The sequence below is a fragment of the Misgurnus anguillicaudatus genome, chromosome 19, assembly GCF_027580225.2.
Source record: "Misgurnus anguillicaudatus chromosome 19, ASM2758022v2, whole genome shotgun sequence".
NCBI lineage: Eukaryota > Metazoa > Chordata > Actinopteri > Cypriniformes > Cobitidae > Misgurnus > Misgurnus anguillicaudatus.
Window position 1 is genome coordinate 21255291 of NC_073355.2, and position 24124 is coordinate 21279414.

The 24124-nt window shown below is 38.3% G+C and overlaps 1 protein-coding gene across 6 annotated transcripts in view; it reads right to left on the minus strand.

Moving 5' to 3' along the window:
- The window catches only part of asic2 (acid-sensing (proton-gated) ion channel 2), a 399158-nt gene that overhangs the window by 149123 nt on the left and 225911 nt on the right, over positions 1-24124 (minus strand). Inside the window, exons 1-2 of one of the 6 annotated variants that reach the window (XM_055191965.2) lie at positions 15928-16738; positions 14581-15783 (exon numbers count right to left, since the gene is read on the minus strand). The exons of the other annotated variants lie outside the window; for them this stretch is intronic. Of the exons in view, the coding sequence (XP_055047940.2) occupies positions 14581-15291 (711 nt within the window). The 5' untranslated portion in view covers positions 15292-15783; positions 15928-16738. Of the gene's footprint in view, positions 1-14580; positions 15784-15927; positions 16739-24124 lie in introns of those variants that run through there. 6 annotated transcript variants of the gene reach the window in all.

Below are 24124 nucleotides of genomic sequence, written 5' to 3' on the forward strand. Positions count from 1 at the left end.
TGTCCAATTTGTTTAGCATGAGGAAACCAACTCTTAAACTGTGTTAAGTGTAATTGTAAAATTTCCATCAATGCATACACTGAAAAAAATGATTCATTGAATTTAATAAATTTTTTAAGGTAAGTGGTTGCAATCAATGTATTTAAGCTACATTTAAACAAAAAATATTAGTAAAGTAAAATAAAATATAAAACTTTTGTTTTTTTTAAATATAGCTTAAATAAATTGATTGCAACCACTTACCTTAAAAAAATTGATTAAATTCAATTAATAATTTTTTTCAGTGTACTTATTTAGCCATGTTTAACCTACAACTATTGCTGAGATGCATGCAGCTATGGACCTGATATACATGCTGCAGCTTTTTATGGAAAAAACTGATATAGTGAAATATGTGCTGTACCAGATTCATTAGCATTTAACAGCTCACTTTCTTTGTATGTCAGCTTATAGAGTCTATTTGATAAACACTTGGCTAGTGTTTCTTTGTAAGCCACACCCATGTCATTTGATTAAAAAACCAAAAGCTGCTGTATCAGCCTGCCAAAGCCAAGATGTTATAGGAAAGGAAGTTAGAGCTTATAAAATGTCTGCACAGTACATAAGAACTTTGAACAAATACAAATGTCTTTAGAATTAACAGACCTGAAGTCACAGGGGTATTTTCAGCTGACCAAACCACTGATGTCATTTATAACCTAAAACCTTGAATCTGATATTCTATTTATTATGTTACATAATAATACATGCCAGCACGAATAGATTCTTGTTTTTTTATCTACTGTATGTATGTGTGCTTCCAAATGCCCTGGAGGTTATGCTAATATATAGTTCACCTACCCTGAATGTAGGTCAGCTGTCATAGATAAACATGTAAAGTATATAATATATAGCTATATACATATACATGTCTAGCTCTGACAGTATCTAGATAACCTGTTTAACCAGTTTGACCTTATTTACTCAGTTTACTCAACCTGATCTCATGAATTTCTGTTATAGTCACAGAATGTTTTGCTCATTTATCTGGGTCATTGTCACGGATTTCTGCATTTTTCCGTGTCCATACCATGGACTTTCTTTTCCATGTCAGTTTCACGTATATGCACATATGCCGCAACGTCATAGAATGTCTCTGAAAAGGTTCACGCCCATTTTTTGGGGAAAAACTAACTAGACTTCCCATAGACTTACATACAAAATAGTGGCACAAAGCAACGTTCGTGCACACCCGGCAGGCGTAAATAACTTAAGAAATCACTCAGATTAAACATGTCAAGTTATTATATTTCATTGCTTTGTTCTGCTATTTTGTATGGAAGTCTATGGGAAGTCTAGTTTGTTTTCCCCCAAAAAGGGCGGTGACGAAATTGACAGTCAAGTTCCCAGATGTGCCGGTAGTCTGTATTGGTTACTCAATTGTTTTTCCTATTTTCTTACCATTGTCGCTTGGGTTTGGGGTTACTTAGAACGACTTTCTGTTACATAAAATGACATCCTAACCCAAACCCAACTCTAACCCTAAGGTCAGGCGACAATTGTTTAAAAATCTGGAAAATATAGTATAAACCAATAGTTAAAGTGACATCCTAAACCAAACCCCAAATCTAACACCAAACCCAAGCGACAATGATTTAAAAATATGAAAAACATCAATCTGTGAAACTGACACGGAAAAAAGTCTGTGGTAAGGACACAGTAAAATGCGGAGATCCATGACAATGACACGGAAAATGAACAAAATATTCTGTGACTATACCACAAAACTTTGTGAGATCATTAGACAACCTAGAAATATTTCTTAAAACATATCTTTACAAAACATTAGCCTGTCATTAAGAAAATATATCTTCATAACAGTATGTAGCATTGCAAAACCAACACATTTAAACATCAACATCCATATGCTTTGTGTGTTTAATGTCATTCAATGTTTCAACAGTCCATTTCTGAAACTTGCAGAAACCTTGAGACTACCATGTACAGTATAATTACCTTAGGACAACAGAAGATTAGTGTTAACCAGCATTAGTTAACCTGACGCCTGACCTTAAATTAAACCTGATTTTTCATGACTTTCTCTATCCTGTATTGCCCCCAAAGCCTCAGTCTTACTCCAAATACCACAACTACTCCGAAACAGCAAGCCCTGAACATTGCCAAGCTCTGATCAACTGAGATTGTCAGAAATAGGACCAAACAGATGGACGAATGGCTCCATTTGGAAGAGAAGGTCTAGGGTGGTTGGCTCCCTGGCCACAGTCTGATGGCTTGAACAGGCTATACTGGGGCAGTGGGAGTAGCAGGCCATAGCGGGATTCCAGCTTCTCAGCAGTGGGTTGAGGAGGGCTGGATTATGTCCATATTACTTCCTGTTATCTAGGAAGTGGAACATTCAAGGCACTTTAAAGGTCAAGTCTGCTCTCTGTGGTCAGATACTGATATATGTGTGTGTGTTAATGGAGATATAACAGTTATTTACATTTACACGATGTGTTTGATTTAAACTGTGGCTAAACTTTCTTATGACTACGGTTGGATGTGACTTTTTAATGGAACTAAAAGACTTTAATCAAGTTCTCCTTTTTTGATTTAAGTCAGTCGTGCCCAACTGTTAGGGTGAGCGAACAGACTGGCAACGATAATGGTATTCATAGGCCCAAACCATCAATTAGCGTTTCCATTTTGAAAGCTAAACATGTTTTCTCAGATGATTTGACCCTCATGAATATCAACAAGTTCATTATCTTACCATATGCACCATGTCTTTGCACAAAAACACTGGAAATTTCCAGAACCCCTCCTTTCAATTGGTAAAACAATGTCACATCAAAACTGATAATATCTGCAATTGCCCCTCGCATTTAGAGGCGGTGATACAATGTTATAGACTTTTAAAGCGCACCAGCTGCGCTATAACTCTTTGTTTACAGAGCATAAATTAGATCTACGTTCTCCCACTAGATCTGAGCTATGCGTTAATAGGATTCTCGTAGATCCAAAAGACCCCAGACCCCACGTCCCACTCAGCACAGCGATTCCTCCATCCGTTCCCTCTGCTCTCGATCGATAGTTTATGGCCCTGCCACACAAAACGCCACAGAAGGTCAATAAAAACGAGAACAGGAGTTGACGGTTTATTACGCAGAGGTTTTAAAATACTATTGGCAATTTCCACAACACATAGCCACCGTGTGCCGCAAGTAATGTTTGATAATAGCAATAAAGCCTCTGTCATGAGATTTTATGCAGCACGATATTGAAAATAGGACCTTTGCGTAATGCGCAATAAGCTTGCAGTTGGCAAAAAGAAGTAAGAGCTTTCAGAGGAGTTAGCACGCAACACTTAAAACGTCTGCAAAAATGGCTTTCAAATGATCACGAGTCACATTTGTTTTAGTTCAGAGCCGTTTGGGGGGTTTTGGTGATGTACCTTCTCTAAAACCAGCACGAGCTTGCATTACAACTGGGGTGAAATTAATTATTGACAAAGGCATCTACTACACTCAAGTGTAATTACAGATAAATGACTCGGGATGAAAAAAATCAATATCACGTCTACATTAATACATTAACAGAAGTGATGGCACGCAAGTGCATGCATCCACGGGCAAGCACGCATACTTAAGAAATCATTGAACAGTTAATGGTAAAATTTTTAATATTCAAATGTGCCCTTGGGAAGAGTTTACCGCAACAAACTGATTTACAATTTTCCTTACCCCTTAAGGCTATTTGCAGATGCAGTAGCTAAAAATGGATCTGTTAGCCATGCATATGCAAATGCGAGGGGAACGCCAGAAATCTGAATCTATTATATTACTATCCGGAAATTGTTTAAGTGTGTGCATACCGTATATATCAAACACAAACTCATATATATACTGTACACCATATCGAAACCTCCGTGAAGCAAGGCAGAACTTATTTATTGATTTTCAGTGCCAGGGTGTTCAATACTGTACCTCCACATCAAGGAAGTCTATGATACCTGGAGAGATTCACATTCATCTCAATGACAGTTGCTTGGCTAGTGCAACTATGGGGTTTGTATTACGTCATCTTTGCACATGGGAATAGCATTTTTATTTTCAGCCAATCACAAGAGCTGTAATCCCATGACATCACTCTGGAACAGCGGGGAAATAATGTTATTCTGCTACTTGTCTACAAACACGAAGAGAACAGCAGCAGTCTGTAACCCTGCAACCTGTAATTCAACAAGACTCGTTTTTCAAATGTTTCAATGACATTGTGTTCGCAGTTTCTCTGCAGTTTCTCTCTCACTCATCTCCCTTGCGGAGTTCAAAGGCTTCTCAGCACTATTGGACCTGTCACAGCTTCCACTCATCAGATATTAGTTCTTATGCATCTCCGAACAGAAGCAATTGGACCTCTCTCTCTCTTTTCATTTTCTCATTAATGCTGATGTTTGTGTGATAGTGATGTTGTGAACGCCAGGCAGCTGTGAATTTACATATGCATGCTTATGTCTGTAAAGCCATCTATCTGTTTGCATCTGTAAATGTGAGAGAAGCAGAATAAGAGATGCGATATCTAGGCCTTATATAAGCTCAAATCCTTCCATACTAATAATAAGAATTCAGTGTTTCCCACAGGATTTTGAGAGACTGTGGTGGTGATGACGTCACCTGCTAATTAGCATATACATGACGTCATCATGTCGTGTTTGCGTTTGATCTAGTGTTGGCACCTGAAATATGTTTCACTTCTACTCTTTGATCTATATCTGTATTTGATCTGTATTATATATCAAATTATATTTTAAGCCGAATTAAGCTGTTTTAAATAGTGAAATAAAAATGTAAATGAGAATCAGGAAAATTCTATTTGTGGGGGCCAGTGTTGATTCTGTGGTGGGCCACCACAAATAAATCAATGTATGGGAAACACTGGAATTAATTTACAACAGTACTCGAATATGGTCTATATAAAATAATTATCCACTAGATCTGCACAATTAACTTAATTACAATTGAAATCACGATTTGCCCTTAACGGTTTGATTATTAACCTCCAAAATGCTGCAATTATATAAATATATTCTCCATGTGCTGGGTGCTTCAGATTAAATGGGTGTTACTGTTTGTTGTCTACTCTACATGCTCTAAACATACATAGGACTTATTTTACTGTGTTTTTGCACTGAATTCGTCAGGCCAACAGGTCTTAAAGTACTCACTCCTTATGAACTACATCTCAAAAGGCTTCTGTATACTGATAAAATTGTATACCTTATTACCTTGTAATGAATAAAAGTGTTTGCCAAAGGCATAAATGTAAATAAGGTTTCCTGTGTTTTAAGTTACTATACAAACCTAATGAATTCTTTCCCTGCCATTGACGAGTTATCCAATAATACATTTCCGGCTTTCCGCAATACCACTATTATCTTACTTCTGCAACTTTTACAACCCAGAAGTAACGCCTCACGTGAAAGAGAAAGAACTCTGTGCATGTTTTAAAGATCACTCTGCATCTGATCTCTATCAAAAGTCCTTCACAAAAAAGCAATTAATTTTTGCTTAAATTTGGTGTTTTTGTAGAAGCCTGCCCATATTTGAGAGGTGATAAAATGAGAAAAAACGTTTTTTTGAAAGCAGAGGGTCTGTTCTTTCATTTGATATATTGTATGTTTATACACTCACCTGAAGGATTATTAGGAACACCTGTTCAATTTCTCATTAATGCAATTATCTAAAAAAACAATCACATGGCAGTTGCTTCAATGCATTTAGGGGTGTTGTCCTGGTCAAGACAATCTGCTGAACTCCAAACTGAATGTCAGAATGGGAAACAAAGGTGATTTAAGCAATTTTGAGCGTGGCATGATTGTTGGTGCCAGACGGGCCGGTCTGAGTATTTCACAGTCTGCTCAGTTACTGGGATTTTCAAGCACAATCATTTCTAGGGTTTACAAAGATGATGTGATGATGTGAAAAGGGAAAAACATCCAGTATGTGGCAGTCCTGTGAGCGAAAATGCCTTGTTGATGCTAGAAGTCAGAGAAAATGGGCCGACTGATTCAAGCTGATAGAAGTTTGACTAAAATAACCACTCGTTACAACCGAGGTATGCATCAAAGCATTTGTGAAGCCACAACACGCACAACCTTGAGGCAGATGGGCTGCAACAGCAGAAGACCCCACCTGGTACCACTCATCTCCACTACAAATAGAAAAAAAGAGGCTACAATTTGCATAAGCTCACCAAAATTGGACAGTTGAAGACTGGAAAAATGTTGCCTGGTCTGATGAGTCTCGATTTCTGTTGAGACATTCAGATGGTAGAGTCAATCCATGGATCCATTATGCCTTGTTACCAGTGTGCAGGCTGGTGGTGGTGGTGTAATTGTGTGGGCGATGTTTTCTTGGCACACTTTAGGCGTCTTAGTGCCAATTGGGCATCGTTTAAATGCCACGGCCTACCTGAGCATTGTTTCTGAGCATGTCCATCCCTTTATGACCACCATGTACCCATCCTCTGATGACTACTTCCAGCAGGATAATGCACCATGTCACAAAGCTCGAGTCATTTCAAATTGGTTTCTTGAACATGACAAAGAGTTCACTGTACTAAAATGGCCCCCACAGTCACCAGATCTCAACCCAATAGAGCATCTTTGGGATGCGGTGGAATGGGAGCTTCGTGACCTGGATGTGCATCCCACAAATTTCCATCAACTGCAAGATGCTATCCTATCAATATGGGCCAACATTTCTAAAGAATGCTTTTAGCAACTTGTTGAATCAATGCCATGTAGAAAATTAAGGCAGTTCTGAAGGCGAAAGGGGGACAAACACAGTATTAGTATGGTGTTCCTAATAATCCTTTAGGTGAGTGTATATTTAAAGAAGAACATTTCCTGGAAGGCATTAAACTTTTGTAGAAATCATGAAAAATGCTGGCTTGCAACTTTTAAAAAATGCTGGCGGGGAAAGAGTTAAATGGTTTTATATTCAAATGAGATTTTGTCTTTTTTTGTGTCATATCTAAGCAGCATCAATATGAAACAACATGAATTATACCACAGGTCTGTTGAATGCTTGATTTTGATTGGCTGAGAAATTTTCAATGGGTGTTGATAATTTTTCTGTAAACTGCACACCTAACTTGTCAGATGTCTTAAAAATAGGCACCAGAGCAATGTTTTCGGTAACCGTGAATTTTTCGAAAATAATGCACACCCACGGTGCATTACCACCTTGGGTGGGCATTGCTTTCTTATAATTCAACAGCCCGTCGTCAATTATTCCTTACATATTTATCTAATTGCAGTCAAAAAAAAAATGCTAATTTAAGAGGAATGAGTCATCGTTAGCCTATGCATTTATAAATAATGACTGCTGTCCTCCCTTACCATTATGGAAAACAGTGCGTTTCTGTGGCAGTACTGTATATGTGAGGCAATCTGGATATAATTCTAATTGCACAGCTACAGTATCTCAAGAACCACTGTTCATGTACCACGCACACAGACATAAACATATTTTGCACCAACTGGAGGAAAAGTATACGAGTACAAGTTGAAGTAATGAGGGAAAATATAGAGCGTGCTGAACTCTTCCTGGCACACTGTGTGAACGATAGCAGCACACTTAAACTCCACAAACGACATTTAAGTGTTGAGAACATCTCAAGCTGCAAAGCACCGCAGGGTCTGAAAGTATTGAAGGGTCATGATATAGCACAGCAGAGCTTAATTCATCTGCCAGTAAGCTCACAATGAAGCCCATCTCAGCCCACCGGACTCCAGACCTTCGCCTGGTTTAGCCACAGGATATAAAAAATTATATCACTCAAAATCTGGAGGAAGCCGAAGGATGTAAACTTGACCACAAATATTGGATATGACTTTGATATGAATGCAACTTTCTTCACCAGAGAAACATTTTAGCCTTGTTAAAAGGGCAACATTTCAATAGATGATAACAGCTGCAGAAAAATTAAACATATTAAATCACTGGACATTGTTATAGCTGCACAAAGTTCCAGTTGGGTGGGTGTCTTTTCTCTGCTTGAGTATAAACATTTTCCTGCTCCACTTCCCACATGTTTGAACTGGTGTTTAAAAGCTGTTGAAAAACTGATTTACTGTTTCTTGGACTTTTTCAGGAAGGTAGTCAGATCTATGCCATATACTGAATTATAGTATGATTAAGAATGATAATATGAGTAAGAATGATTAAAAATTAGTAGCCTATAAAGCTGCAGACATAACGTAATGCAAGCCTTCCCTGCTCTGCACCCGCACCCCATGCATTCGATGCACCAATAACACAAAAAGAGATACAAGTAAATAACCAGTTTAGGGGTTATAAATTACTTACTAGCCAGCTAAAGCCCAGGATGTAACTTACCCTCCGGTGTGTGTAGTTTACTTGAAGTTATGTCAGTGGTGTCTGCATTGATGTGCGCATCTAAGGGAGGGCAAAGAAACCTGCTTAACTAGCTCCGGGCAAGCATAGTCCTCGGTATCGGCCAGCCCCTTTGTGTTTTTTTCCTATATAATTCAGGGCTCTGGATCAGGTGGCTGTGCATTCCCAAAATTAGAAGTGTCTTCCACACACACCTGCAGATAATCAACTGTTCCTCATTAATGTTAGTGCAGCCTTGCCTACTAGTCAGACTTGTGCCTCCCAAATCAGTATGTATTTGCCCTATCCTGATCTCGTAACAATACTGATGTAATGAGACCTGGCATTATCTGATTCCAAGAGCTGTACTACTGTACATACACACCGCCGCAGATTTGAGCTTCCAAAGTTACGGGAAGTTATTCATTTACAAATGGAAGCTGGCTTCTCTCAGCTGCAAGGAGCGTCAAATCCATCCGCGTCGCGTTTTGGGCGTCTTGAGCAACCAGAGTGTCAATCAGAAAGTTGAAAGAAGCTCAACTTTATATTAATGAGCTATGACGCGGTTCAGTGGCAACGCCAGCAACCAATCGAAATATAGCATAGACTTTCTTCGCTGACTGATTCCAGAGAAACATACGATGTAAACTTTCATTCCTACCAAAACATTAGTTCCGAGAAAATGGAGGAGAAATTGATAATCGCTGTTGCTGGGTTTTTCTATAATTTATGATATGACTTTATTTTCATATAGGGACCAGTTACAAAAGAACGAGGCATGGGATAAAATAGCTGGTATAGTTGTCTGTGTCTTGTCAGTAGGACTGCACAGTGAATTATTTAAGCATCGATATAACGTTGTACGAATCCATGTAGTCACATCGCAGGAAGAATAGGTAGCTATCGTAGTTGATCCGTGATTCAGATACATTAATAATTAAAAATATTAATAATAATAATAATAATAATAATAGCTAATTATATTTTTCAGACAAAATGTGACCAAAACGAATATAAAAATGCTGGTTTATAATGTCAATGTATTGTTTTTTTTCATTAACAATTCATGGTGACACAGACTTCAGAGCGGACAAAGCTTCAACAAGCTTCCCCGTACCTTTTGACAAGTGTCCTTGACCAGGCAGCCTGAGCTTCTTTTGGTACTTTCTGTGATGCTTCATATTTTTGACTTACTAATATTTTCCATTTCAGAGTTTATACATTCAAAAGTAGAAAAGCTGGGCCATATTCTCAGATGAGCATAGCATATAATCACAGGCCATTATAATGATATATGCTGGGATAATAGTGAAGATAATAGAAAAATAACAAGTTACAGCAGTTTTATTACTATAAATGGGGAAAATGTAACATTCAATATGGCCGCTCTAGTGCAAACGTCCCGCCTCTCAATAAAAAGAGAAATCATCAATTGTTAATGACTTTTATGATGGACGATTCTCTGGGGAAGGGGCTCTGTAGCTCTCTACTGTGACGAACTTTCCAGTCTTTGTGCATGCACAGTACCTAAAACAACCTGGTTAAAGGTGTTTTAGCATAATTTAAGCTTGTTCTATTAAACATAAAGACAGATATTTGTAACCAAGCAGGAGGCAGGAGCACCATTGACTATAATAGTAGGAATAAAAATCCTATGGAAGTCAATGGTGCTCCTTAACTGTTTGGTTTCAAACATTCCCCAAAATATCTTCCTTTGGGTTCGGCAGAACAAAAAATTATACAGATCTACAACAACTCAACAAGGCTGAGTAAATGATGAGAGAAATTTAATTTTTGCGATCCCTTTAAGAAACAGATTTGTGGTGTAGTTTAAAAATTTGTAAAAAATAAAAAGGCAGAGCAGAGAAATCATGCAGGACCCTGAAGAATGAATGACTGGACAATAGAAACAGAGACAGAGATTATGTGACAGAAACAGGCGAGAATGTGAGAAGTGGATGAGGAGGAGTGATGGAGGAAGAAAATGAAAACAGAGGTCATTAAAAAAAGAGGAAAGAGCCAGATGAGATGGTGTATGAAGAGGTGAGAAGTGAAGAATTTGGCAGCATGGTGGAGGAGGAAAAGTGGAGCAAGAGTGTACCCCGAAGAGTCTCAAATAAGATGAGAGCTACTCTAATTGACCATGTTATGAATCATGATCTCTACTTGAGAAATGCTGGACGGAGACTTCAGCCAAATGTGAGTGAGCAGATCTAGAGCGACTTCAATCTCAACAAGCGTGCCAGAGTCAACAAGGACACGACATCACCATCTGTGCTCCGCTGTCCTGGAGCCATACAAAATAACAAGACTCCTCATTATATAATGTAAACTTCCTCCTTCCACAGGAAGAGCATGAACAGGCAAAGTTTTCTTGTGGTTTTGGGCAATGTCCAATTGCAACATGCAGTGCCGGTGTGTGAGTCATTTTGTGACAGTCTTTCAAAACTCTTAATTTCTAACTACTTGAAGTCCGAGACAGAATGAATTTAACACCAATTAACTTAATCACAATTAACTTAATCAAGCACTAAAAGAAGCCTGCAGAAATACTAATGCATACATTTAATATTTATTATTTGAGAAATATTTTACTTTAAAGGTAGAAAACATCTTTGAGGTGTGATCTGTAAAGTTTTGAAATTCTTGTGGTTTGCAAAAGACTTCATAAATGAGTTTAAAAGGTGACTACATTATTTGGTAAATAATGGTATAATGGTAAAGATTTAGACTCTGGTAAACTATTTCTGAAGTACTGTGGCATTCATGTGAACTTTCCTCTTAACTTTTAAGCTACGAAATCCATTGGCTACATAGCAGAGAAATCGAAATCTATTCTTGCTGAAACTCAAAACATCTTTTCTATATCAAGTCCAGTTTGAAGAAAGAAGGCACCGCATCAAATTTTGCACTCGTTCCAGATGGGAGACCCCCTGATGGAAAGCTTCAACCTCAAGGATCATTACAGTGCCAGACCAAACTAATCAGCTCAGTGTTGGAGCTAATGAAACCCATCCATTCCCATCAAATGATTGACATGGCAGGCGAACAGCGTTACCATGGGGATGTAGAGATCGAAATTGATGTCTTCATTATTCTATTCTTTTGAGAGAAAGGAAAAACTAAACCACAAAGTGTTTTAATCAAATTTCAAAGCTGCCTTTGGTCCCATAAGAAACAAACTTCTAGTAATAGATATAGGCATAGTACTAGTAGTAATGTAATAGTGGTTTACCTTAAATAGTTATTGTAAATTGCGTTGCATTAGCAGTGCAAAAGGTTCTGTGTTTGATCCCAGGGAACACACATAATGATAAAATGTATACCCTGTAATGCATTGTAAGTTGCTTTGGATAAAATGCGTAAATGCCAAATGTTTAAATGTAACTATGTTAATTTTTTGGTAAGAATTGTATCTTAAGATTATTTAAAAAACATTCTAGAGCTGGGTTTAAAAGCTTTCCCTGTTGGAACGGCTGTGATTGGGTTTCTAACTCACTTTGTAATGAGTGGATAATGTCTGGGTAATGATGAGGAGAGGAAAGGGCGCTAATAAGGAAGAGGGAAATTAGGAGCTGCGCAGGGGCGATTCCACTTTCTAAACTCTTACGGTGGAAATGCATGTTTATCTTCTATTGCTATCTGTGTTAATTATTCAAATGTCTGGTATACCAACAATCATACAGTGAGCATGTCAAAACAAACATTATGCTGTATTAGTACAGTGCGTATTAAAATGAACATTGCTACGTTAACACACCCGGACCGTAACAATTTGCTGACAACATCACCTATTGTTTAAGGAATTGTTAAAACAATTTTGTTGCGTTGGTTTGTGAAAGTTTTTCCTTAAATTATTATCAGTCATGGCAACAAATATTTTGCTTATGCCACTTGCGTGCTTTGCTCCCCGTAACTGCTGCTTATAATTGCTGTAGCAATATTTACATGGGTCTCAGAGTTGAAAAAGCCTCAGCAAACTGCAGTGTCATTTGACATTTCAGTGATATCCAGCCCTTATTAAGATTTATTGAGAAATAGTTTTCAAGTAATCTCACACAAATACTTCCATTTTCCACATCAACAACAGAATAAAAGAGACAATAGACCACCACACGAAAGAAAACAACATACTAAAAATATACTCCAAATCTCCTCACAGATCAACACACAAAATACAAAACCTATTTCCATACTCATACATCAGTAGTTACACGAGTAAGTATGGTTGCACAAAAGTGGTCAAAGTGCTGCAAACTAAGTGCTCTTCTGCCATACAATATAGTTCTCATTTTTTATCTGTTTAAAATATCGCTAGGTTTTATTTTGTGCCACCATACTTACTCCTGTAACTACTCATGTTACAGTCTTTGTTTGGTGGCTTCTAAATTCATCCCTGTTTGGATCCTAAGGAATGAATGCGGCTAGGCTAAATGCTAAAACATTCACAGCGCTCCGTGCATAAAAGAAGTGCACGCATTGATAAAAGATGGGTATGTATTAATTCGTCTAAGTTGAGATAAGAACATAGTAAAATATTGAAAAACGGTGGTGTTTTCCTTTAAAGGATTAGTAAATTTTCTTTTAAAAAATCCAGATAATTTACTCACCACCACCTCATCCAAAATGTTGTTGTCTTTCTTTGTTCAGTCGAGAAGAAGTTATGTTTTTTTGAGGAAAACGTTCCAGGATTTTTCTCATTTTAATGGACACCAACACGTAACAGTTCCAATGCAGTTCAAAACTGCAGCTTCAAAGAACTCCAAACAATCCCAAACGAGGCACAAGGGTCTTATCTAGCGAAACGATTGTCATTTTTAAAAATATGCACTTTTAAACCGTAACTTCTCATCTATCTCCGGTCCTGTGACGTGCCAGCGCGACCTCACGTACTTGCGTAATGCCGTGGAAAGGTCACGTGTTATATACATGAAACGCACATTTGCGGACCATTTTAAACAATAAACTAACACAAAGACATTAATTAGTATCATTCCACATACAACAACATCGGAACGGTCTTCTTTCTCCACACTTGTAAACACTTTGAAACTCTGCTGAAACTGCAATTTTAAACTGCATTAATACTGTTACATGTTGGGGTCCATTAAAGTCCATTAAAATGAGAAAAATCCTGGAATGTTTTTCTTAAAAACATAATTTATTCTCGACTGAACAAAGAAAGACATCAACATTTTGTATGACATGGTGGTGAGTAAATTATCTGGATATTTTTTAAGAAAATGTACTAATCCTTTAAATCCGAAATGTAAGGTCTGAATCACTGTGTTGTGTTCTGTTTCAATTTAACCCCCTCTCTGCCCGAATAATCATATCCTTAATGTATACATTTTCTTACTGTAAAAAATTTCCTTTCCAGAAAATATCCAATTAAGAAACTTTAAAACCTGCCGAAATGTTATATCACTTACTTATTCTTCTGCACAATTACACTTTCTTACAAGAAATGCACTTTATTGCGTGTAAGAAATAGAACAGTGACTATGAACAAACAGAACAAGCATAAAGAAGGTAGCGAGACTTATTCTAACGCCTGTAACATTAAGTTCTGCAGTCTCTAGACAGTCACAGCTAAAACCAATTTTTTTTAAATGAATAGACCTGATATGTAATGTAGTCTGTTTTTAAACTTGGTTCAATTGCTTGATATGGCTCAATTTTACTGCAGCAAAAGCTGTTGTGTGAAAGCATCCTTATAGTATTGTGAAATTAGATTTCGTCCAATCATTAGCTGGCGGGATGAAAAGTCAGTTTTTGCTAACAGGCTGAACGGTTACTTCGGTAACAGAGCTGTGTGTAAAGAGATGGAGGGTCGTGGGGTTGGTGTTCTTTATGAGCAATGCAAATAGCACATTATGCCCAATCAGAATCGCATTATGAAAATCAGCCTAGAGAGATCAGCCCTCACACCTGATGTGTTTGTGACCGCTAGTATTATACGTGGTGTTATCCTGCAAAAAAAATTAACTTATGAATTGGGGTCACATGTGGGTGCCAAAAATGTAGCGTGAAAGATCTGAAGCATGATAGAGGGCAACAGAGGACAAGAACTAACAAGAGAGGTCGTCGCAGATGGTGAGAGCCCTATTCATGATCTGCATGAGCGAACTGAGATTTTACAGCCAAAAGGTGAGAAAGAAAAAGAGACAGAAGGAGAGAAAGAAGTTTTAACCAGACTCACAGTAGAGAAGTTGTGAGCTCCGCAGGGTTCTCCACGGTACTTGCATCCCAGCAGCATGTCGTCCAGCTGGTGACCCAGTCGGTCCATGAAGTCCAAGCTGGTGCCCTCAAAACGTCGTGGTGGCAGGAAAAGACGGAAATCTGACAGCTTGCTGAACCAGGCCTGCTTGTCATCTTGAAGCAGGTCCAACACCAGGGGCCTGGCTGTGCGATTGGCCAGCAGCAGTCCGAGCCAGTGACCCGCAAAGTACAGATCACTCTTGGTGAGGTGATACAAGCGCACGGGGTTATTGTTACAGATGGTGACTGTCGGAAAGGCAAGTTCCCTCGCCCACTCTGTGTGGACTCTCGTGTGCGTGGGGAAGGCTAGCCAGTGAAGTAGGCGATTTGATGACCAAGACAACAGAAGACCCAGAGAAGTACAGAACGCTAACATCCAGAACGCCCGACGGCTGAGAGAACTCGAAGGGGCACAGACGTGCCGTAAACCGTGAAGGCGAGTCTGTGTCAGGAGGGTGACGGTAAGGCGGGACAAACCGCCTTGTGATGTTCTAGGTCGGGTGGGACGACGACGGGCCCTGCGTTGGCCCGGTGAGGGTGAAGCAGGGCGCAGGCAGCGGCCTTCCAGAGCCATGAGGGCCCACAGAGCTGCTAGAGCAGCAGGGGGGACGGCTTCATCTCCCAGCCAGGCCTCCACGGCCGGGGCCCTCATGGGGCTCCAGCAGGACAGAGAGAGGCACAATACTGACCACCTAAATACTGATCTAACTTAAAAAAAAACAAAAAAACAGGAACAACCCACAAGCCCTCAGTAAGCTATTCTAACACCTACACATAATTCCCTCAATGTTAGATCAAAGTATACAATTTTAATGCACTTGGACTTTATAGTCCACTTTAATATTATGTAAAACCTATGCAAGCTTTTGAATGCACATAAATGGACACAGCTCTCTATGCTAACCAAAATGTACGTGTCTTCATACCCACTGGCAACTTTATAGAAGCCCTTAGGCGAAATCCCCAGGCTATTTCCTCTCTCTCTCTCTCTCTCTCTCTCTCTCTCTCTCTCTCTACTGAGCCCCCTCTCAGTCCACCTGATCAAAATGCCCACAGTTTGTCTGGCTAGGAACAGTCTGCAATATCCAAAGCCACTGTTGCAGTTCAGAAGAGCGAGTCCGAATGAATGAGGCAGGAAGGGATCCTAATGAGAGAAAAGATTCAATAGATACAAGACAGATAATTGTAACAGAACATAATGAAAAAGAGATGGATTGTGAAGGAAGCGAGACAGTGGCAGGAAGCCAGCTGAGTCACAAAAAAAGAAAAGGATTGGAGGAAAGCTGACCTGTTGAAATCCTCCTGAGGTGAAATCCTCCTGAGGCAAAGTCCTCCTGAGTCTTTTGGGGGTCCCCGAAAAACTAGCTAAAAGAGACACCACAGCTAGCCGTTTGTACGTATGCACTCCAAAACTCATTCATCTTTTTTTTACTTTGTTCTCCGTTTGATGGTCCAGTGCTGACTTTTAGCCAGAGCATCTTTCACGTGGATATAAGCCTGATGTAAGGGATGTCATACTTCACACACACACATAAATACACATAGCAGTGACTCTTGCCTGCAAGGACGCAGCTGATCTGGAATCGGTTCTGACATAGTCCAAATTCAGCGTCTCACTCGCTCTCTTTTCCCATCCCTCTATTTTCCGGCTACAGCATTTTATCTTCCGTTCTCGTTTGTGCCTCTTCGCTAAAAATATCCGTCCAGATTTCCAAAACAATCAAGTCTAAACATTGTTTTCGCGCCCCGCCTCCTTGTCATGTCAATCAATGCTCTTTCGGTCCTTCCCCTCTCGTCCTTTATCGTCGTCTGGACGTCTTCACTTCTGCGTCTTCACGCGGTAGAGAATGAGCGCGAGCGTCTGAATCAGCTCCGCGTGTGCGCTTTGCTCCGCTTCTCGTGGCTAAATTGCCGCTGCGCTTGTTTTTCTTTTCGCGCGCAGTGGGTGCATCCGCTTGGCACTCCTTTCCTCCTCACGGGTCATTCCATCCATTCACTTCTCCTGCTCTGTCGCTTCTGCTCGCTCTGCACTCCTCCGTGTCCACACAGCAAGCGCCCGGCTCGTGCCAGCTTTCTCTCTCTCGCGCTCGAGCGCGCGCTCTCTCTCCCTCGCACGCTCACTCTTTATGACTTTATTTGCCTCTACAGTTCGTTCTGTGCATGAGGTTAAAGAAAAATAAATAAAATACTAGTTCTGAATGTTTCTTTCGGGTGTTTGCGTTTACTGAACTATATGTGAGTGTAGGTTGTGGAGTGTGGAAATGAAATTTTCAAAGTAGACAATAAGTCCAAATTCAAAAGAGATAAACAAATAAGATTAATGAGAGGACAAAAAGTACTTCTGCGATTTAATGACAAAATTAATACAAAACACATTTGTATTTATTTATTTATTCGTAATTCTTAACTAATTATTTTTAAGTTATAACCTGTAATAAGTCCCCATGTCTTTTTGTCATAATTAAAGTCAACACTTCACATACACTAATTGACGATACAGTTAAATAAAAATATTTCAAGCTTGAAATCCCTGAAATAAAACGACTTTAGGCACATGGGCTCTGTATGAGCCAGCACAGCATGCAAATTGCGTATTGATGGCATTTAACACTATCCAGCGACAAATAAGAGCTTCTTTTAGTAGCTCTTGAAAACTAAAAGCAACATCAAACAGACTTGACTGTCAGAAATGGTAAAGATGTTCAAAAGGGTTCTTTCCCAACCCTGTTAAAGGAGACACACTACACATTTTTCAAGTATTCCTATTCAAACACATCTGAATTCAATCATCAACTTATTAATAGAGATTTCAAGATGGGAAATAATGGGGGTGGATGTGGGAAACATCCAAAATAGTGGTGTGCTTCCAGGAATAGGGTTGGGAAACACTGCCACAGAAGAATCATTATGGTTCCCAAAAGAACCTTTCAGTCAAAGGTTCTTAAAATATTTTTTCTTAGATTTTTATAAAGCTTTTACCACTACAAAACCTTTTTGTGTAACAAAGGTGTGAATATTAATTTTTCTTTATAAAACTTGTATTGTATTTGTTGCTTTGTGTTTTGTTATTACTTTATTTGTCATACACCGGCATATTTATTTTTCATAATACTGCTGCTCGTCTATTAACAAAAAAAGAATAGCTTAACATGAAGTTATACGATGTATTTTTATAAGACATAATAAAATGACAATAAATGTAATGTATAATTTATTGGTTAGACTTGGAGAGCTACTGTAAATTCAAAATTATGACTTGGAGTATCAGAGTATTAGACCTAGGACGTTCTTGTAAAACAATGTGTTGGACCTATTCCTGGCACTCCTTTGATGCAATGCATTGTTAGATGATGAAGATATTAAAATGAATAGTGGATGAAAGGTCAATCTGATAAATCCAGCTAGCAAAGAACAGAGAACTTGGCACAATGGCACCGAACTAAGGCCAAAGGTCTTGAAATCATTCCAACATGAAAACGATTCATGTCCTCTTTACTGTCTCCTCATATCACAAGCACAACAACTTCTGTCTGGAGGCCTTCAACAATTACTTATCAGTTAACATCACATTTTTCCTGCATTCTCATATCCTCTAAAGATTATTCAATATCCCTGGTCAATGCATCTGTTAACTGCTGGGCTCCGTTTCAGAAAATACAATGCAGCACATTTGCATTTGCATTGTGTTGCTTTCGTTTTTAAACTATAATGAGTATGACGAAGAAGTGAAAATAATTTTAGTCTTTTGTGTTAATTTTCACAGGTGGAGAGTTTAATGTCACAGCTTGTGAGTAACTGTTCTTTACTGCTTTTGTGATCTTACTGTGAAACAAGCCCTTCGGCATTTACACTAATGTGTTTAAAGAAACATGCACACAAATCTGCAGTGACCAGATCAGATACGTACGATAAATATACATACTGTAGATATGTCTCAATGGTGGAAGGCGCTACCGAACCCACCAACACGTATTTGCAAATGTAGACAAATGTACAACTCAACAAATTTTCATGTTAATTAATGTTAGATAGAAAACTAGTTAATTTAGCTAATATGCACCCTGCTTGTTGTGATTCCTGTTTGCAGCAGTGACTTTTTAATGCAGTACTATACTAGGACTAGCAATTCCAGTGTTATTTGCAGTCAAAACATGAAATATAATTTCTCAGGGAATGCATTGATTACCAATATATTAAACCCTCTGTTTATATTTTCCTAAATCCCTGATAATAGAGTCCAAACTACAGAAACATATAAGTATATTTGTTTTCTATTTTATATGAGGGCCCTGCATGAGACAACAAACTTTGTAGGAATTCTGTGAATTAAAAGGCACAAGCCAAAAGCAATAGAAGGAACGGCTTTTCAAAGAACGTTTAATGTTTATTTTAATAGAATTTTTGTGGATTTATTAGGAAAAACAACATTATGGACGTGACATTTCTCCATTATGGATGTGACAATTCAGAAATTTGCACTTTCTTTGAAACATAATGAACAGATGCTTTAAAGCTCCCGTTCTGTCTGTAATTTTGAAGATTTGATTGTGTTTATAGTGGGCAACATAACATGTGTTCATGTTTCACGTGTAAAAAACGCGGTATTTTTCACACAATTTACTTATCTGTATAGTGCTGTTTTCACTGTCCTCAAAACAGGCTGATGTCTTCCTTGTTCTATGAAGTCCCTCCTTCAGAAATACGTATCGAGTTCTGATTGTGTAGTTTGTTTAGTGTGCTGTGATTCGATAGCAGCTTAGCTTAGCAGAGCCGTTTGAGCCAAAGCTGGTGACTGACGTATTCATGTGGGCGGAGTTTAGTCAACAAAATGTTTTACTGACGTCATTAAAGCAGGAAATAGAGGGCTGTAGTCCAAACCGGCCGTTCGTGCTTTTAAAGAGGAATTCTATTGAAGAAAATATATCGCCTGACAGTGAACTTTAAGCTTTATCGTTTTACAGGTATTATTAATGCTATTATAGCAACATTACACACTAACTAGGGTTTAAAAAATGGTATCAGGAAGAACGTGACCTTTAAAAACTTTTAACTAAGACTTTGCATAGATAAACCACCAAATATTGACATCTGAGATATCAGTAGGGTTAAAAACTTTACGTAAAAACTTTATTTTTCATGATAGGGTTAACATTGATTTGCCCAGGTTCACGATGCCATATCGTTTGTGGCTGAATGGTTTCATAAAGAACCTCCAAAGAACATTTTTGTTTCACAAAGGTTTTTTGTGCTGGAAAAGGTTTTTCAGATTATTAAAAGGTGAGAAATAAATGGTTGTTTAAAGAAACTTTGACTGAATGGTTCTTAAAAGAACCAAAAATGATTCTTCTATAGCATCGCTGTGAAAAAACTTTCAGGCACCTTTATTTTTAAGAGTCTACACCGCTGTTTTACGACATTGAAGCTCGTGGTATGTCTGTCGCGAAAGGTTGATACCTTCATCACCACAAATCTTTTCTCTATGGAGATTTTAAATAGGATATTTACTTCCAGAACCCTACCGTGCGCTATATATCCCTGCAAATCAAAATGGGTTCAACAGTAAGCAGGAGAACACTTAACTCACTAATGAGAATGTCCAGGCCTTATTCAAAGCACCACATGCTGAATATGAAACCAGACACCAGAGGGGTGTACATGCAATATACAACAAACTAATAAAAACTCAATTCAAACACAGTATTTTTACACCTAACATCATAACAGTTTACAAACAAAAAACTACAGAAAGCAAAACGTAGAGCTCAACACATTCTGTTCACGTTCCGGGTCCTGACACAGATTAAAATACATGTGCCTGCAATAGCGCTGATGAATATAAACTTCTCGGTTGAACAAGGTCAGTCTGCCTTATTGAGAGTGTTCACACATTTATAGTTCTCACAGACTGCACAAACAAACAGGCCTAATGCATATGAAATATTACTGAAATATCACTGAATTATTGATGGGCACACAAGGCTCTTAAATCTCAAAGTTGTGCGTTATTGGAATGCTGTTGAGTCCTGCAGACTAAAGTGCTGAATCACAGAAAAGCAGTAGAGACACCCTATTGATGCAGCAGTGGTATTAACGCAACGCTGAGAGATTAAACACAGTTAACCCTCACTATCACAATATCTATGGTGCCAATACGCTGGTATATAAATAGGTATTTTACCTTCATTTTGGGTAGAAACCATTAATTTTCATCTTTATACCCATTAAAGAGTGTGAGAAAAACACTGTGAGAAAAAATTGTCATGAAATGGTCGAAAGCTGTCACTGGAGTGGTACCCTTTGAAAAAAGTCCTACAATGTACCATTTAGATTTGTATACATTTGGCACCCATACAGTACTGTATGTATCTCTGAGGAACACATTTTAAAGATGCACTGTGAAACTTTTAGGAGAATCTCTTGACAGAAATGCAATAAAATACAGATAACTAGATCATCAGTAATGAACTGTATTATTTTTATTACCCGAGAATGTCACCATTTTGCACCACTATTAGGGCTGTGTACTGGCAAGAATCTCATGTTACAGTACGTATAACACATTGGTTGGGATGCAATATGTTGCGATACATTGTGATACTGTAAAGTGGGATGTGGTATATTGGGAAATTTCCTATTTTAGGAATATAATAGGATATATGTTAGGAAAGCTGACATTTAGAACACACCACCGTGTGCAAACCTTAGCAAAAATATTGTGGCGCACAAATATCAGAGATAAGAAAAATGCCATCTAGTAGTCAAGATGTAAACTCCAAACCAACAACTCTCATGAATCAGGTTTTCTATAAATCTACGAATCTATGATTTTTATTTATAAATAAATAATATTGCATTTTTGGAATTGACAAAGTACTGCCAATAATCACATCAATATTTTCTTATACCCCTAAATGGCATGTTTATACCCTAAACAGACAAGCTACTTTACAGAGTGCGTTGCGTCACTACGTTGTCTCAGACAATGACATGTTGTACTGTGGGGGCTACCGTAGCGTCACTATTAATTTCAAAAGTGAGGGATGAGACATTGGTTGCAATTCGCAATCTCACTGCAAGATGCCTCTAAAATCTACACACAGCTTCTTTAACTATACGAGGGTGTACTTTTTAAAACGGTAATTGACGGCCCCAGTGACAGCTAAGGACCATTTTTTTTACAGTGTAGTGAAATATCATTTTACCAGCCATATTATGTTTTCTTTAAATCTAATAATGTCAGCAATCATTTCTGGAGTTAGATTCAAGGGCAAAGGTACTGTGTAGAGTATATGTGTGTGAATAAGTGTATTCTGAAATAGGAGAAAGAGTCAATTATATTATCAGATCGTCTGGGTTTTTTGCACATTTTTGTGTTATTTGTGTTTGTTCTCTCATGTGATCTAGTAACGAAGCTGCAAAATGCAGCATCACATTTGCATAGATACATACACACCCGTTCTTCGATGTATAGCGTATTTTACACAAAAGCATTTTTTATGAGTAAGGGGATTTCTAAGTGGGCTATTGTCACAAAATTTCCACCAGATGTAGCCATCAAGTCAAATATTGAATTCACACAAAGAAATCAGAACATTTAAGTATACAAGTTAAGTCATAATAAGTAAAGTGAAATGACACAGGGAATAAGTATTGAACACTCTTTATTTAATACTTTGTAGAAAAGCCTTTGTTGGTGATTACAGCTTCTAGACGCCTCTTGTATGAAGAGACCAGTCGTCTGCATTGCTCAGGAGTGATTCTGGCCCATTCTTCCACACAAATGCTCTTTAAGTCTTGAAGGTTCCTTTGGCCGCTTTTATGAACTTAGATCTTCAGTTCTCTCCATAGATTTTCTATGGGATTTAGGTCAGGTGATTGACTGGGCCATTCAAGCAACTTGATTTTCTTTCTTTGAAACCACTTTATTGTTTCTTTGGCCTTGTGTTTGGGATCATTGTCTTGCTGAAGTGTCCATCCTCTTTCATTTTCAGCTTTCTGGTAGATGGCAACAGATGTTTATCCAGAATGTCCCAGTACACTTCTCCATTCATCCTGTCTTCAATAATATGAAATCTGCCAGTATCCCTTGCTGAAAAGCAGCCCCAAACCATGATGCTTCCAGCCCCAAACTTAACTGTTGGTATGGTGTTCTTGTGGTGGTGGGCAGTGCCATTTCTTCTCAAAACATAGTGTGTAGAATGACTGCCAAAAAGTTAAATTTGGCTTTCATCTGACCATACTATAGTCTCCCAATAATCCACAGGCTTCTCCAAATACTCTTTCGCAAACTTTAACCGAGCCTCAACATGCTTTTTGTTCAGCAATAGAGTTTTGCGTGGTTGGTGTGCATGGATGCCATGGTGGTTCAGTGCATTGCTTATAGTTTTGTTTGAAACAACAGTACCTGCTAATGCAAGGTCTTCCTGAAGTTCTGCCCGATTGGTTCTTGGCTCTTGGAAAACTCTCCTGATTATTCTTTGGACTCCTCGGACAGGGTTCTTACGTGGAGCACCTGATCCTGGCCGGTTTATGGTCAAGTGATGCTCTTTCCATTTGGAAAGTGGTCACAGGAACATTCAGCATTCTGGAAATGTGCCTTTAACCATTCCTATCAAAATGCTTTTCAACGATAAGATTACGAAGAACTTGAGAGAGTTCTTTGCTTGTATCCATCATGAAGTCGTTCCTGTGTGCCTCCTGGGTAATGAGAAGCCTTTATAGGCCATCAATTGACCTAAAGCAGCTGATATCAATTAGTACAGATAGGGGGCAGGGTTTCTCTCTCAATACTGACAGATTTCAGGTGATCTCCTGGCTTTCTATGCCATTTTGCACCTTGTTTTCTTCATATGTTCAATACTTATTCCTTGTGTCATTTCATTTTATTTATTATGACTCAACTTGTATACTTAAATGTTCTGATTTCTTTGTATGAATTCAATATTCACTTAGAAATCCCCTTACTGATAAAAATGCTGATGTGTCAAATACTTATTTTCCCTGCTGTATGTTACATAAGTTCATAAAAATCTATGCAATTAGATTTGTAGCCTTAGGCCTTCACTTAGATAAGGAAACACACAGATATTTTGGAAATCCATCCCAGAAAAGCCTAAAATCACTGAAAGTGCCAGAATCTGTACAATAACTGAGAAGCAAAGTGTGAAATAAAATAGGACTACTGTATGAGGCATCATCACCAACAACAAAGCATTCCTTCAATAAACAGGCAGAAATGACGCACACCTTCATACAATTGTGTCATTAGTCACCTGCACTATCATAGTATACAGCATGCATACTGCATAGTGCAGATTTAAACAATCACACAGATTAAAATGTAGAAAAATGATAGTAAACAGTCAATTACGTTACCATAGTCTAGAAAGTGCAATAAAAGACACATGGAAGTCCTTGCAATATAAAAAATGTCACTTTGAAGTATTCTAGCATTAGTATGCCCAGGACATTACTGTCAGATCTGG